At 52.2% G+C, this 16,361-nt stretch overlaps 1 protein-coding gene across 4 annotated transcripts in view; it reads left to right on the top strand.

Annotated features, from left to right (window-relative positions):
• The first annotated feature begins 6,461 nt into the window (after positions 1 to 6,461).
• Positions 6,462 to 16,361, top strand: part of LOC140404293 (leucine-rich repeat-containing protein 49-like) — a 216,432-nt gene continuing 206,532 nt past the window's right edge. For 3 of the 4 annotated variants that reach the window (XM_072492615.1, XM_072492614.1, XM_072492617.1), the window contains exons 1-3: positions 6,462 to 6,616; positions 10,879 to 10,950; positions 16,111 to 16,198. In XM_072492615.1, the coding sequence (XP_072348716.1) occupies positions 6,575 to 6,616; positions 10,879 to 10,950; positions 16,111 to 16,198 (202 nt within the window). In that variant the 5' untranslated portion in view covers positions 6,462 to 6,574. The remainder of the gene's footprint in view (positions 6,617 to 10,878; positions 10,951 to 16,110; positions 16,199 to 16,361) is intronic. The other variant, XM_072492616.1, reaches the window with a different exon arrangement.

Below are 16,361 nucleotides of genomic sequence, written 5' to 3'. Positions count from 1 at the left end.
CCAGTCTGCCCACTGCCAATCCCACTGTCTGCCCACTGCCAATCCCACAGTCTGCCCACTGCCAATCTCACTGTCTGCCCACTGCCAATCCCTGTCTGCCCACTGCCAATCCCACAGTCTGCCCACTGCCAATCCCAGTCTGCCCACTGCCAATCCCAGTCTGCCCACTGCCAATCCCAGTCTGCCCACTGCCAATCCCAGTCTGCCCACTGCCAATCCCAGTCTGTCCACTGCCAATCCCAGTCTGCCCACTGCCAATCCCAGTCTGCCCACTGCCTGCCCACTGCCAATCCCACAGTCTGCCCACTTCCAATCCCAGTCTGCCCACTGCCAATCCCAGTCTGTCCACTGCCAATCCCACAGTCTGCCCACTGCCAATCCCACAGTCTGCCCACTGCCAATCCCAGTCTGCCCACTGCCAATCCCACAGTCTGCCCACTGCCAATTCCAGTCTGCCCACTGCCAATCCCAGTCTGTCCACTGCCAATCCCACAGTCTGCCCACTGCCAATCCCAGTCTGCCCACTGCCAATCCCTGTCTGCCCACTGCCAATCCCAGTCTGTCCACTGCCAATCCCACAGTCTGCCCACTGCCAATCCCAGTCTGCCCACTGCCAATCCCACAGTCTGCCCACTTCCAATCCCAGTCTGCCCACTGCCTGCCCACTGCCAATCCCACAGTCTGCCCACTTCCAATCCCAGTCTGCCCACTGCCAATCCCAGTCTGTCCACTGCCAATCCCAGTCTGTCCACTGCCAATCCCACAGTCTGCCCACTGCCAATCCCTGTCTGCCCACTGCCAATCCCAGTCTGCCCACTGCCAATCCCAGTCTGCCCACTGCCAATCCCAGTCTGTCCACTGCCAATCCCAGTCTGCCCACTGCCAATCCCACTGTCTGCCCACTGCCAATCCCACAGTCTGCCCACTGCCAATCCCAGTCTGCCCACTGCCAATCCCACAGTCTGCCCACTGCCAATCCCAGTCTGCCCACTGCCAATCCCACTGTCTGCCCACTGCCAATCCCAGTCTGCCCACTGCCAATCCCACTGTCTGCCCACTGCCAATCCCAGTCTGTCCACTGCCAATCCCAGTCTGCCCACTGCCAATCCCAGTCTGCCCACTGCCAATCCCAGACTGCCCACTGCCAATCCCACAGTCTGCCCACTGCCAATCCCAGTCTGCCCACTGCCAATCCCACTGTCTGCCCACTGCCAATCCCAGTCTGCCCACTGCCAATCTCACTGTCTGCCCACTGCCAATCCCAGTCTGCCCACTGCCAATCCCAGTCTGCCCACTGCCAATCCCACTGTCTGCCCACTGCCAATCCCACTGTCTGCCCACTGCCAATCCCTGTCTGCCCACTGCCAATCCCAGTCTGTCCACTGCCAATCCCACAGTCTGCCCACTCCCAATCCCAGTCTCCCCACTGCAAATCCCAGTCTGTCCACTGCCAATCCCAGTCTGCCCACTGCCAATCCCAGTCTGTCCACTGCCAATCCCAGTCTGCCCACTGCCATTCCCACTGTCTGCCCACTGCCAATCCCAGTCTGCCCACTGCCAATCCCACTGTCTGCCCACTGCCAATCCCACAGTCTGCCCACTGCCTGCCCACTGCCAATCCCAGTCTGCCCACTGCCAATCCCACTGCCTGCCCACTGCCAATCCCAGTCTGTCCACTGCCAATCCCAGTCTGCCCACTGCCAATCCCAGCCTGCCCACTGCCAATCCCAGTCTGCCCACTGCCAATCCCACTGTCTGCCCACTGCCAATCCCAGTCTGCCCACTGCCAATCTCACTGTCTGCCCACTGCCAATCCCTGTCTGCCCACTGCCAATCCCAGTCTGTCCACTGCCAATCCCACAGTCTGCCCACTGCCAATCCCAGTCTGCCCACTGCCAATTCCTGTCTGCCCACTGCCAATCCCAGTCTGTCCACTGCCAATCCCACAGTCTGCCCACTGCCAATCCCAGTCTGCCCACTGCCAATCCCACAGTCTGCCCACTTCCAATCCCAGTCTGCCCACTGCCTGCCCACTGCCAATCCCACAGTCTGCCCACTTCCAATCCCAGTCTGCCCACTGCCAATCCCAGTCTGTCCACTGCCAATCCCACAGTCTGCCCACTGCCAATCCCACAGTCTGCCCACTGCCAATCCCAGTCTGCCCACTGCCAATCCCACAGTCTGCCCACTGCCAATCCCAGTCTGCCCACTGCCAATCCCAGTCTGTCCACTGCCAATCCCACAGTCTGCCCACTGCCAATCCCAGTCTGCCCACTGCCAATCCCTGTCTGCCCACTGCCAATCCCAGTCTGTCCACTGCCAATCCCACAGTCTGCCCACTGCCAATCCCAGTCTGCCCACTGCCAATCCCACAGTCTGCCCACTTCCAATCCCAGTCTGCCCACTGCCTGCCCACTGCCAATCCCACAGTCTGCCCACTTCCAATCCCAGTCTGCCCACTGCCAATCCCAGTCTGTCCACTGCCAATCCCACAGTCTGCCCACTGCCAATCCCAGTCTGCCCACTGCCAATCCCTGTCTGCCCACTGCCAATCCCAGTCTGCCCACTGCCAATCCCACAGTCTGCCCACTGCCAATCCCAGTCTGCCCACTGCCAATCCCACAGTCTGCCCACTTCCAATCCCAGTCTGCCCACTGCCTGCCCACTGCCAATCCCACAGTCTGCCCACTTCCAATCCCAGTCTGCCCACTGCCAATCCCAGTCTGTCCACTGCCAATCCCACAGTCTGCCCACTGCCAATCCCAGTCTGCCCACTGCCAATCCCTGTCTGCCCACTGCCAATCCCAGTCTGTCCACTGCCAATCCCACAGTCTGCCCACTGCCAATCCCAGTCTGCCCACTGCCAATCCCACAGTCTGCCCACTGCCAATCCTACAGTCTGCCCACTGCCAATCCCAGTCTGCCCACTTCCAATCCCAGTCTGCCCACTGCCAATCCCACAGTCTGCCCACTGCCAATCCCAGTCTGCCCACTGCCAATCCCACTGTCTGCCCACTGCCAATCCCACAGTCTGCCCACTGCCAATCTCACTGTCTGCCCACTGCCAATCCCTGTCTGCCCACTGCCAATCCCACAGTCTGCCCACTGCCAATCCCAGTCTGCCCACTGCCAATCCCAGTCTGCCCACTGCCAATCCCAGTCTGTCCACTGCCAATCCCAGTCTGCCCACTGCCAATCCCAGTCTGCCCACTGCCAATCCCAGTCTGTCCACTGCCAATCCCAGTCTGCCCACTGCCAATCCCACAGTCTGCCCACTGCCAATCCCAGTCTGCCCACTTCCAATCCCAGTCTGTCCACTGCCAATCCCACTGTCTGCCCACTGCCAATCCCAGTCTGCCCACTGCCAATCCCACAGTCTGCCCACTGCCAATCCCAGTCTGCCCACTGCCAATCCCAGTCTGTCCACTGCCAATCCCATAGTCTGCCCACTGCCAATCCCAGTCTGTCCACTGCCAATCCCACAGTCTGCCCACTTCCAATCCCAGTCTGTCCACTGCCAATCCCACTGTCTGCCCACTGCCAATCCCAGTCTGCCCACTGCCAATCCCACAGTCTGCCCACTTCCAATCCCAGTCTGTCCACTGCCAATCCCACAGTCTGCCCACTGCCAATCCCACAGTCTGCCCACTGCCAATCCCAGTCTGCCCACTGCCAATCCCAGTCTGTCCACTGCCAATCCCACAGTCTGCCCACTTCCAATCCCAGTCTGTCCACTGCCAATCCCACAGTCTGCCCACTGCCAATCCCACAGTCTGCCCACTGCCAATCCCACAGTCTGCCCACTGCCAATCCCAGTCTGCCCACTGCCAATCCCTGTCTGCCCACTGCCAATCCCAGTCTGTCCACTGCCAATCCCACAGTCTGCCCACTGCCAATCCCAGTCTGCCCACTGCCAATCCCACAGTCTGCCCACTTCCAATCCCAGTCTGCCCACTGCCTGCCCACTGCCAATCCCACAGTCTGCCCACTTCCAATCCCAGTCTGCCCACTGCCAATCCCAGTCTGTCCGCTGCCAATCCCACAGTCTGCCCACTGCCAATCCCAGTCTGCCCACTGCCAATCCCTGTCTGCCCGCTGCCAATCCCAGTCTGTCCACTGCCAATCCCACAGTCTGCCCACTGCCAATCCCAGTCTGCCCACTGCCAATCCCACAGTCTGCCCACTGCCAATCCCACAGTCTGCCCACTGCCAATCCCAGTCTGCCCACTTCCAATCCCAGTCTGCCCACTGCCAATCCCACAGTCTGCCCACTGCCAATCCCAGTCTGCCCACTGCCAATCCCACTGTCTGCCCACTGCCAATCCCACAGTCTGCCCACTGCCAATCTCACTGTCTGCCCACTGCCAATCCCTGTCTGCCCACTGCCAATCCCACAGTCTGCCCACTGCCAATCCCAGTCTGCCCACTGCCAATCCCAGTCTGCCCACTGCCAATCCCAGTCTGTCCACTGCCAATCCCAGTCTGTCCACTGCCAATCCCAGTCTGCCCACTGCCAATCCCAGTCTGCCCACTGCCAATCCCAGTCTGTCCACTGCCAATCCCAGTCTGCCCACTGCCAATCCCACAGTCTGCCCACTGCCAATCCCAGTCTGCCCACTTCCAATCCTAGTCTGTCCACTGCCAATCCCACTGTCTGCCCACTGCCAATCCCAGTCTGCCCACTGCCAATCCCACAGTCTGCCCACTGCCAATCCCAGTCTGCCCACTGCCAATCCCAGTCTGCCCACTGCCAATCCCAGTCTGTCCACTGCCAATCCCACAGTCTGCCCACTGCCAATCCCAGTCTGTCCACTGCCAATCCCACAGTCTGCCCACTTCCAATCCCAGTCTGTCCACTGCCAATCCCACTGTCTGCCCACTGCCAATCCCAGTCTGCCCACTGCCAATCCCACAGTCTGCCCACTTCCAATCCCAGTCTGTCCACTGCCAATCCCACAGTCTGCCCACTGCCAATCCCACAGTCTGCCCACTGCCAATCCCAGTCTGCCCACTGCCAATCCCAGTCTGTCCACTGCCAATCCCACAGTCTGCCCACTTCCAATCCCAGTCTGTCCACTGCCAATCCCACAGTCTGCCCACTGCCAATCCCACAGTCTGCCCACTGCCAATCCCACAGTCTGCCCACTGCCAATCCCAGTCTGCCGACTGCCAATCCCAGTCTGCCCACTGCCAATCCCACAGTCTGCCCACTGCCAATCCCACAGTCTGTCCACTGCCAATCCCAGTCTGCCCACTGCCAATCCCAGTCTGCCCACTGCCAATCCCAGTCTGCCCACTGCCAATCCCAGTCTGCCCACTGCCTATCCCAGTCTGCCCACTGCCAATCCCACAGTCTGCCCACTTCCAATCCCAGTCTGTCCACTGCCAATCCCAGTCTGCCCACTGCCAATCCCACAGTCTGCCCACTGCCAATCCCAGTCTGCCCACTGCCAATCCCAGTCTGCCCACTGCCAATCCCAGTCTGCCCACTGCCAATCCCAGTCTGTCCACTGCCAATCCCAGTCTGCCCACTGCCAATCCCAGTCTGCCCACTGCCAATCCCAGTCTGCCCACTTCCAATCCCAGTCTGCCCACTGCCAATCCCAGTCTGCCCACTGCCAATCCCTGTCTGCCCACTGCCAATCCCACAGTCTGCCCACTGCCAATCCCACTGCCTGCCCACTGCCAATCCCAGTCTGCCCACTGCCAATCCCAGTCTGCCCACTGCCAATCCCAGTCTGCCCACTGCCAATCCCAGTCTGCCCACTGCCAATCCCAGTCTGCCCACTGCCAATCCCACAGTCTGCCCACTGCCAATCCCACAGTCTGCCCACTGCCAATCCCAGTCTGCCGACTGCCAATCCCAGTCTGCCCACTGCCAATCCCACAGTCTGCCCACTGCCAATCCCACAGTCTGTCCACTGCCAATCCCAGTCTGCCCACTGCCAATCCCAGTCTGCCCACTGCCAATCCCAGTCTGCCCACTGCCAATCCCAGTCTGCCCACTGCCTATCCCAGTCTGCCCACTGCCAATCCCACAGTCTGCCCACTTCCAATCCCAGTCTGCCCACTGCCAATCCCAGTCTGCCCACTTCCAATCCCAGTCTGCCCACTGCCAATCCCAGTCTGCCCACTGCCAATCCCAGTCTGCCCACTGCCAATCCCAGTCTGCCCACTGCCAATCCCAGTCTGCCCACTTCCAATCCCAGTCTGCCCACTGCCAATCCCAGTCTGCCCACTGCCAATCCCACAGTCTGCCCACTGCCAATCCCAGTCTGCCCACTGCCAATCCCACAGTCTGCCCACTGCCAATCCCAGTCTGCCCACTGCCAATCCCACAGTCTGCCCACTGCCAATCCCAGTCTGTCCACTGGTTTCCCTCCGGGGGGGGGGGGGGTCCGGTCAGTGGCGGCTCCGGTTTTCCGGGGACGGGGAACGCGGGGCTCCGGCCGCCACCGGAAGTGGCCGTTGTCAGGGAGCCGGGAGCGTCTGGACCTGGACCAGGGCGCGAGAGCGGCAGCGGGAGATACCGGGACGTCGGACACCAGGAGCAGAGGCTGAGACGGCGGCGGAGATGCTGCCCAGCAAATACCGGGCTCGGCTGCTCGGCAACCCGGTGAGTGAGTCGCGGTCACCATGGAAACTGAGCGAGCGCCGCACTGTCAGAGGGTCAGTACTGAGGGAGTGCCGCACTGTCAGAGGGTCAGTACTGAGGGAGTGCCGCACTGTCAGAGGGTCAGTACTGAGGGAGTGCCGCACTGTCAGAGGGTCAGTACTGAGGGAGTGCCGCACTGTCAGAGGGTCAGTACTGAGGGAGTGCCGCACTGTCAGAGGGTCAGTACTGAGGGAGTGCCGCACTGTCAGAGGGTCAGTACTGAGGGAGTGCCGCACTGTCAGAGGGTCAGTACTGAGGGAGTGCCGCACTGTCAGAGGGTCAGTACTGAGGGAGTGCCGCACTGTCAGAGGGTCAGTACTGAGGGAATGCTGCACTGTCAGAGGATCAGTACTGAGGGAGTGCCGCACTGTCAGTGGGTCAGTACTGAGGGAGTGCCGCACTGTCAGAGAGTCAGTACTGAGGGAGTGCCGCACTGTCAGAGGGTCAGTACTGAGGGAGTGCTGCACTGTCAGAGGGTCAGTACTGAGGGAATGCTGCACTGTCAGAGGGTCAGTACTGAGGGAGTGCCGCACTGTCAGAGGGTCAGTACTGAGGGAGTGCCGCACTGTCAGAGGGTCAGTACTGAGGGAGTGCCGCACTGTCAGAGGGTCAGTACTGAGGGAGTGCTGCACTGTCAGAGGGTCAGTACTGAGGGAGTGCCGCACTGTCAGAGGGTCAGTACTGAGGGAGTGCCGCACTGTCAGAGGGTCAGTACTGAGGGAGTGCTGCACTGTCAGAGGGTCAGTACTGAGGGAATGCTGCACTGTCAGAGGGTCAGTACTGAGGGAGTGCCGCACTGTCAGAGGACCAGTACTGAGGGAGTGCCGCACTGTCAGTGGGTCAGTACTGAGGGAATGCTGCACTGTCAGAGGGTCAGTACTGAGGGAGTGCTGCACTGTCAGAGGGTCAGTACTGAGGGAGTGCCGCACTGTCAGAGGACCAGTACTGAGGGAGTGCCGCACTGTCAGAGGGTCAGTACTGAGGGAATGCTGCACTGTCAGAGGGTCAGTACTGAGGGAGTGCCGCACTGTCAGAGGACCAGTACTGAGGGAGTGCCGCACTGTCAGAGAGTCAGTACTGAGGGAGTGCCGCACTGTCAGAGGACCAGTACTGAGGGAGTGCCGCACTGTCAGAGGGTCAGTACTGAGGGAATGCTGCACTGTCAGAGGGTCAGTACTGAGGGAGTGCCGCACTGTCAGAGGACCAGTACTGAGGGAGTGCCGCACTGTCAGAGGGTCAGTGCTGAGCGAGTGCTGCACTGTCAGAGGGTCAGTACTGAGGGAGTGCCGCACTGTCAGAGGACCAGTACTGAGGGAGTGCCGCACTGTCAGAGGGTCAGTACTGAGGGAATGCTGCACTGTCAGAGGGTCAGTACTGAGGGAGTGCCGCACTGTCAGAGGACCAGTACTGAGGGAGTGCCGCACTGTCAGAGAGTCAGTACTGAGGGAGTGCCGCACTGTCAGAAGGTCAGTACTGAGGGAGTGCCGCACTGTCAGAGGGTCAGTACTGAGCGAGTGCTGCACTGTCAGAGGGTCAGTGCTGAGCGAGTGCTGCACTGTCAGAGGGTCAGTGCTGAGGGAGTGCTGCACTGTCAGAGGGTCAGTACTGAGGGAGTGCCGCACTGTCAGTGGGTCAGTACTGAGGGAGTGCCGCACTGTCAGAGAGTCAGTACTGAGGGAGTGCCGCACTGTCATAAGGTCAGTACTGAGGGAGTGCCGCACTGTCAGAGGGTCAGTACTGAGGGAGTGCTGCACTGTCAGAGGGTCAGTACTGAGGGAGTGCCGCACTGTCAGAGGGTCAGTACTGAGGGAGTGCTGCACTGTCAGAGGGTCAGTACTGAGGGAGTGCCGCACTGTCAGTGGGTCAGTACTGAGGGAGTGCCGCACTGTCAGAGGGTCAGTACTGAGGGAGTGCTGCACTGTCAGGGGGTCAGTACTGAGGGAGTGCCGCACTGTCAGAGGGTCAGTACTGAGGGAGTGCCGCACTGTCAGAGGGTCAGTACTGAGGGAGTGCCGCACTGTCAGAGGGTCAGTACTGAGGGAGTGCCGCACTGTCAGAGGGTCAGTACTGAGGGAGTGCCGCACTGTCAGGGGGTCAGTACTGAGGGAGTGCCGCACTGTCAGAGGGTCAGTACTGAGGGAGTGCCGAACTGTCAGAGGGTCAGTACTGAGGGAGTGCTGCACTGTCAGGGGGTCAGTACTGAGGGAGTACTGCCCTGTCAGAGGGTCAGTACTGAGGGAGTGCTGCACTGTCAGAGGGTCAGTACTGAGGGAGTGCCGCACTGTCAGAGGGTCAGTACCGAGGGAGTGCCGCACTGTCAGAGGGTCAGTACTGAGGGAGTGCTGCACTGTCAGAGGGTCAGTACTGAGGGAGTGCTGCACTGTCAGAGGGTCAGTACCGAGGGAGTGCCGCACTGTCAGAGGGTCAGTACTGAGGGAGTGCTGCACTGTCAGAGGGTCAGTACTGAGCGAGTGCCGCACTGTCAGAGGGTCAGTACTGAGGGAGTGCTGCACTGTCAGGGGGTCAGTACTGAGGGAGTGCCGCACTGTCAGAGGGTCAGTACTGAGGGAGTGCTGCACTGTCAGAGGGTCAGTACTGAGCGAGTGCCGCACTGTCAGAGGGTCAGTACTGAGGGAGTGCTGCACTGTCAGGGGGTCAGTACTGAGGGAGTGCCGCACTGTCAGAGGGTCAGTACCGAGGGAGTGCCGCACTGTCAGAGGGTCAGTACTGAGGGAGTGCTGCACTGTCAGAGGGTCAGTACTGAGGGAGTGCCGCACTGTCAGAGGGTCAGTACCGAGGGAGTGCCGCACTGTCAGAGGGTCAGTACTGAGGGAGTGCTGCACTGTCAGAGGGTCAGCACCGAGGGAGCTGCTCAGGGCAAGTCCAGAACATGATTGGTCAGGTCCCTCCCACACCCCCTCCTATTTGTCAATGTACTTCGTTGATAATTCTTTTTGTCTATTATGTACATACTATGTACGTTCCCTTGGCCGCAGTAAAATACTTTTCACCGTACTTTGGTACGTGTGACAATAAATCAGTCAATGCCGCATCATTCCCAACTCCTCCCACTTAGCTGTAACTCCCTCCAGATTTACCATACCTTCCTCGAGAATCTTCCCGTAAATCCCCAAGGACCCCCCTCCTCCATGCCCGCCACCGACAGCATTCTCTCTAACAGTATGGAGGGTGGCATCACCCGGAATGCCGGAAATGTATTCCTTGTAAAATCGCACAGCTGCATGTACTGCGGAAGGTTTCGGTCCATGGGATCCCATCCAAACTTTCTTTATTTAGTTAGTTGAAAAGTTACATAGTTAGTGTAGGAGAAAGTTGCACTTACCTGGCTTGGAGATGAGGGAAGGAAACTCACTAACTACTGGAGTCTGCAAAAAATAAAAAAAAGGAACACCTGTTTTCTCCTATGTACCAATTTTCCCAACTCCTCACTCAGTCCTCTCCAGAGCATCTGGAGATTGTACACCCCTTTCTGCTGCAGGTTTCAAACTTCTCTGCTTATATATAGTCTCTGATGACTCCTTGGTGAGCTCAGCTCAATGCTTCAGGGAAACTACTTCCGACTGACCGTTAACGCCCACTTCAGGCAGCTTCTATTTAACAAGGCTATTTAACCAACAATGTTTGAAAGTAAGAACATAACTCCTCATATAAATTTAACATTAAGAAAAACTTACCAGAAATCCCCACCTGAGCCAAATACCCAACTCCTCAATCAATCTGTGCCTCACTTGGGCATTGTCTCTATTTTTCTGGTATTAGCCAAGATTTTAGCACTCACCTGTTGCCATATTATGCCTTGGTTATTACCCAATGACTGCTGTTTTAGATGATGGATGAGTACAGAAATCAGTTGAGTTTTTATTTTTTCACCCCTCCTCATGGTCCAATTAGTTACAGGCACTCTATATAATGACATGAGAAAAATGATCACTTTGGTGAAGGCAACAGTTTTGGGGGAAGAAGAGAGGAGACGCAGTGTTCAGTTGAGATTTTATATATTAGCAAATGGAGCAATATGACTTTTGACAACATCACATCACAATTAATAATGGTTTTCTTTGAGACTTGGCAAAGTATTTTATTTGCCAGTCTTTCTTGCTCATTAAAGAATAACTACCCTGTTTACATAAATCACTTTTCACGTTGACCTTCATTATTATATTTCACTTGCAAGTACTGTAATTCTACTGTTTTGCTTGCAGATAAATACTTGTAGCCTTCAGCTAACCGTGCAAGCTTCAACTGTCGGGGATCGTTTATCACAGAAGCAGCAGGTAAATAGATGTTTGTCAATGAGTGTACAGGAATTACATTGAGGAGCTTGAGCTATTTGGTATTGTTAAAACCCCACAGAATTAGATAATTTTTTGTTTAAAAATTGACAATCAAGAGGATAGAAATGTTGTTAATATACATATCTTTTGTCTTTGTGACCATTCAACATTAAGATAATTAGAAAGTCCCCATTGTTGTGTTGTGTACTCTGGGATAACACAGGCTGCAACTCGATGCAGCTTTGACCAAAAGATACTCCAGACTTTGAAGTAAGTTCAATGTGATTTATTGAACCATTAGCACAGTTCTCTATGAGTTCGACTCTCCTGCTAATCTTGCTATAGTAACTCAGTCTAACTAACCAGTCTGCTCTAAGCCACATGGTGGGTGTGATGCTTCTGATCTGCCCCTGTCCTACTCGCTAAGTGTCGCCTGTGGAAAGAAACAGAGCATGTGTGCCCTGTCCTTCTATATGGGTTGTGTAATGCCCCCTTGTGGTAGTGTGACCTCTGGGTGTCTTGACTGCCCATTGGTTGTGTCCTATTCTATGTGTTCATTAGCTGTATGTCTGCATGTCATGATGTCTCTGGTGCTCCCTCTAGTGTTTACTTAGTCGTAGTGTATTTACATTAACCCCATGTGTATTTACAGTGATGCATATCACCACACCCATTATCACTACTCTATAGTTTTTGCATCTCCCTATAATTTCCTTGCAACTTTGTTCCTCAATATCTCTTCTACTAGTTTATGGCTGATAGAATTGTAGCCACCTGGGTTGGCCACTTCCCGACTTAAAATGGAGAACCGCAAAGACTAAAGGGAAATTCAGCCAACACAGGCAAAAACTAGCAAGTGCAGAAATCCTGTGTATTAAAACTTGCAAAAGCCCATACAGCACTGAAACCAACAGCTATCTGCATACTAATGAGCGATCCCCGGGAACAATTGAAACATGTAAGGTGAATAAGGCCAAGCCAGACTCCTCGGCGCCAGCAGGAGCCAAGACAAAGGAAGGCCAACGGACACTCAGGGACCGCCCAGCGATCAGGGAACAACTCCAGTATTGGAGAAATCGATCCAAGTGATCGAAACGTAGTCCAATCACTTGGAACCAGGTACGAGGTCCGCCCCGAAGGGCAGGAAGCCCCTGGGGACTATAAAATAGAGTCCCCAAGTTCAAATCGGTCTTCTTGGCAGGGTCACTCAGCAACTCGATTCAACCCGTGAGAGTGAACTGTCTAAGCTGCCACATCAACCAAATAAGTCTCCAGTCAGCGCACGCTACGAGATAGGCGCTCCTAGCTACCAGTCCATACCAGCTTTTGAATCCTGCAGACTCAGATCGAACGAAAGGCCATTTATTCCCCTGACCTGGTGGGTCAGTTCCGAAGCTAAGGCCTTTTATAGATAGAGAATAGTCTAGAAAGTAGAGTTTATGCATGAGTAGTGATTTACTGTGTATAATAAATGTGTTTTGATTTGAATCTTACTAATTGCTGTGTCGAGTTATTGATCAGTACTTGAACTTGAACCTCATGGCGGTATCATAAAGATACCTGGCAACTCTAGAGCAAAGGTTATAGAAACAGAGCAAATTCAGTAAAGATACAACGGGCAACATTTAAGAGCCAACCAAAAGTTAGCAACAAAATATCCCCATTTGTGTAATGGTTCCTCTATTGTTTCTTTGCTCGAACCAAATAGGCACAGAAACACAGTGATTAGCAATTGCTCAAAGCACCAAGGCCCCAGGTTTGATTCCCGGCTTGGATCACTATCTGTGCGGAGTCTGCACATTCTCCCTGAGTCTGCGTGGGTTTCTTCTGGGTGCTCCGGTTTCCTCCCACAAGTCCCGAAAGACATGCTGTTAGGTAATTTGTCATTCTGAATTCTTTCTGTGTACTCGAACAAGTGCTGGAATGAGGCGACTAGGGGCTTTTCACAGTAATTTCATTGCAGTGTTAATGTAAACCTACTTGTGACAATAATAAAGATTATTATTATTAAATAGGTTCTATCCATGACCACTCTAGAACATCCCTTTTCACCACTGTAATATCCAAATCAAAAGTGCAAAACCTTCTTGTTTCTTTCCTTCCCTATTTTTCCCGAACATCTTGTATCCAGGAATAGTTAATACCTAGTCCTGCGCTTTTTTTGAGTCAGTTATTGGCATAACATCATACTTTGCTTGACTACCTGCACCAACAGATCACCAACACTAGTTCTCACACTGTGCATTCATATACATATGTTGTAAACCTAAATTAGATCTTATTGCATTTCCTCTGGCTCTGATCCTAGTTAATGCCTTATTATTTATTTAGTTGCTTGGTAATATAGCTCTTGAGTATTCCCCCCAAAAAGAGACACGTCAAAGCTTTTCATCTTGTACTTGTCAGATCTCAAAGGGAACAATATATTCATGCAGTATGAGTTCATAGAAGAAGATAGGAGCAGGAGGAGGCCTTTTGTCCCTTCGAGCCTGTTCCTTCTGCCTTTAGAATCCTTCTGAATTCCTTTGGTGTTCTTGCCATTCTGTCTTGATGAGTGCAAGATGAAAGGCTTCAACAGGATGTCTTTTTTTCAGCAATGCCATTTATTTCGTGATATCTATCTCTCCCTTTGTGCACCTCACTTTACCCCTGTACTGTTACCTCCTGGTTTCCACATCCCAAAGTTAGTTTATACCCTGCTCATTCACACTATCAAACTGTTTTGCATGGGAATTGGCTCTGACTGCGTTCAGGTGCAGCCCATCTAGCCTGTACAGATCCTATCTGTCCTCGAACTGGTCCCAGAAATCTGACCCCTCCCACTCGCCTTCATTCATCCACGATATCCTCTGACTGTTTTGCTCCGTAGTGAGTGGCACCAGAAGTAATCTGCAGTTTACTACTTTTGAAGTCCTACTTGCTTGTTTATTTTCTACACTGCAGCCACTCGATTACATTTTTATTTCCGGCACCAGGGAGGCAGCAAACCATCCTGAGTTCCTATCTGTAGATGAAGAACTGCCTGTTTGCTCCCCTAATTATAGAACCTCCTCTTAACATTAGTTTTGTTATTAAAACAAAGGTAGTTTTCAGGAATTTATATTTGCATTGGTAAACATTAGAAATAAGGTATGGTTTTAAGTGGGTATCAATTAATGTTTCTGTGCCTAGAAGGTTAAAACCTCTCATTAGATTCATGCTGGACATAGGTGTTTGTATGTGTGTGGGTTGGTTAAATTCCAACTGTGTTTCTGTCATGCTTAGCGCTATAGTATGAAGAAAATATAAACCAGCAGTGGTTGCTTCGCAACCGCGGCCTTGTAAGGCAGAGAAGCTTTTAAGTTTTAGTTTAGCTAATTTGATTGTAGTTGTAGATAGGTCGTGAAAGAGAAAGCAGTTCTCACAGCTCTGCTAGAAGCAGTTGGTATTAGAAGGCTAAAGAGGGAACATCTCTCTTAGCCATACTATGGAGTAATGATTAATAAAACAGGTACTGGAAATCTAAAGTCCAGCTAGTTGAGAAAACTAGAGAAATGAAGAGAAGTGTCCAAGACGTCTGGATTTAAGTGAACAGAGACCAAAGTATCGTTCAGAAGAATTCAAAGAAGAGTAAACAAAGTGCTCTGAATCAAAGAGACAATTTCAGTAACCAGATTTAAAGTGGGACAGCAGCCTTCAAAGGTAAATTAAATGTCTGATGCCACTTTCAATACAGTCTGGGAATCGAGAGTTAAAGCAATTTTGAGCAGTTTGCACAACAGTGAAGACAAAGAAATCCTAAAGGGTTGCTGTAAAATCCTGGACTGGACTCGCTGTTGAAAGTAGAGTGGAAGCTGTGTTTAAAAGTGCCATTTGGAAAAACCTGGTCTGTATTTTGGAATGCAAACCCTAAGGGATGACCTAATTATGAGAGAATTTGAGGTGTGTTTTTTGGGAGTGGAGTTTGGAAACTCTCGCGTGACAATCATCTGGGGGATTTTGAGGAGACATCCACAAACATTCACTTGGAATTAGAGTGGAGAGTGTATTTTTCCACAGTCATCTTGTGTGCTTAAAAGGGACTTTGTATTAACGAGACCATTGTAGATTAAGATGTTCTTTGTAATCTGTGCTAATCGTAAAACCTGTGTGTAATTGTTAAGCTAAGGGGAGAGTAAAGGTGTATTGTACCATAATCCAAAATTTTCATGTTTAATAAATGTTTCTTTCCTGTTATTAAAACTAATTAGTGGTCCTGTGATTCTGTTCCTCCACATTTTATTTAAAAAAAATAAAAGTTACAGTCTTTTGAGCCAGGGTTCCATTTGGGATCTTCCCATCCAGTTATAACATCAACTGGGATCATAACACTTTTCCAATTCTCCTCCTGCCCCATACAACTGAGCCTGCTAAGGTCTTGGTTTGGCTGCACGCCCCACAGAAACATTCTTAGTAATCAGAACTGAGCACTGATTGAAGCGTGAGATGCACTTGGGGGACTCCTGCACTTTGTGCCTTGTCCTCCTTGATTGCCTGTTCACGCATTCCCTATCTACCCGCATAATCTTAAACTGCAGAGTGTCCACATCCAGAAACATGCTAGCCACAAAATTCTCAACCGCAAGGTACATAAAAGTGATACCAGTTATTGCTCATGTTTGGAAACTCAGAGCTCAAGCTGCCCTGGCTGATGAAGCTTCCTGCACATGTGGTTGTTCAGGAAAGCGTCCTGTTGCAATGTGATGAGCATTTCATAGAAATAAGATGTCCTGCTGTACCTCTTGATTTAATAGAAATAGACTTGATTAAATAAAGACCCACCTATTCACTAATCAGCCACTGTCCTTGTGATGATGTATTTTTATTGTAATAGGAAGTTAACTGAAATGTTTTACTTAACTCTTATTATCTCTATATTACAGATTTTGATTTACATACTGGAATCTTTCCTTAATTGCATGATAATTGAGTTGGAGTGTTACACATTCCTCTGGAACAAATGTGTTGACTTCGATCATAGCTACTTCCTGCGTTCAACATTGGCAAAATCTAGTCATTTTAATTTAAACATTTTACTGTTGTTTTGCGATTATATTTGGTGATCAGCGCTGTGAAAGAAATTCAAAACTCAGTTCCATTTGTCTGGCTCCACAGAGAGGTTAATGACTTTTGTTTTTGCAGGTAGACTGTAGATTAAACAAGGAACTACTTCCTTCACATAATAAGATTTTAAATGTAGATGGTGACAAGAACTTTCTTTGCAAACCAGGTAAGATGCCTCCTCCAGCTTTTATTTATATGCAGCTTCTCGGACTATTTTTGGGATTATGGATAACTTTGAACACTTTTTCAGTAGTAAAATGGTCATGGTAGCTATTCAGAAAACAATGCTCACTAAGCATGGGAGAGGGTGCAAGGCACAACCCATACTG

The sequence above is a fragment of the Scyliorhinus torazame genome, chromosome 30 (assembly GCF_047496885.1).
Source record: "Scyliorhinus torazame isolate Kashiwa2021f chromosome 30, sScyTor2.1, whole genome shotgun sequence".
Taxonomy (NCBI): Eukaryota; Metazoa; Chordata; class Chondrichthyes; order Carcharhiniformes; family Scyliorhinidae; genus Scyliorhinus; species Scyliorhinus torazame.
The sequence above is the reverse complement of the archived record's forward strand: the minus strand, read 5'-3'. Positions and strand labels throughout refer to the sequence as shown.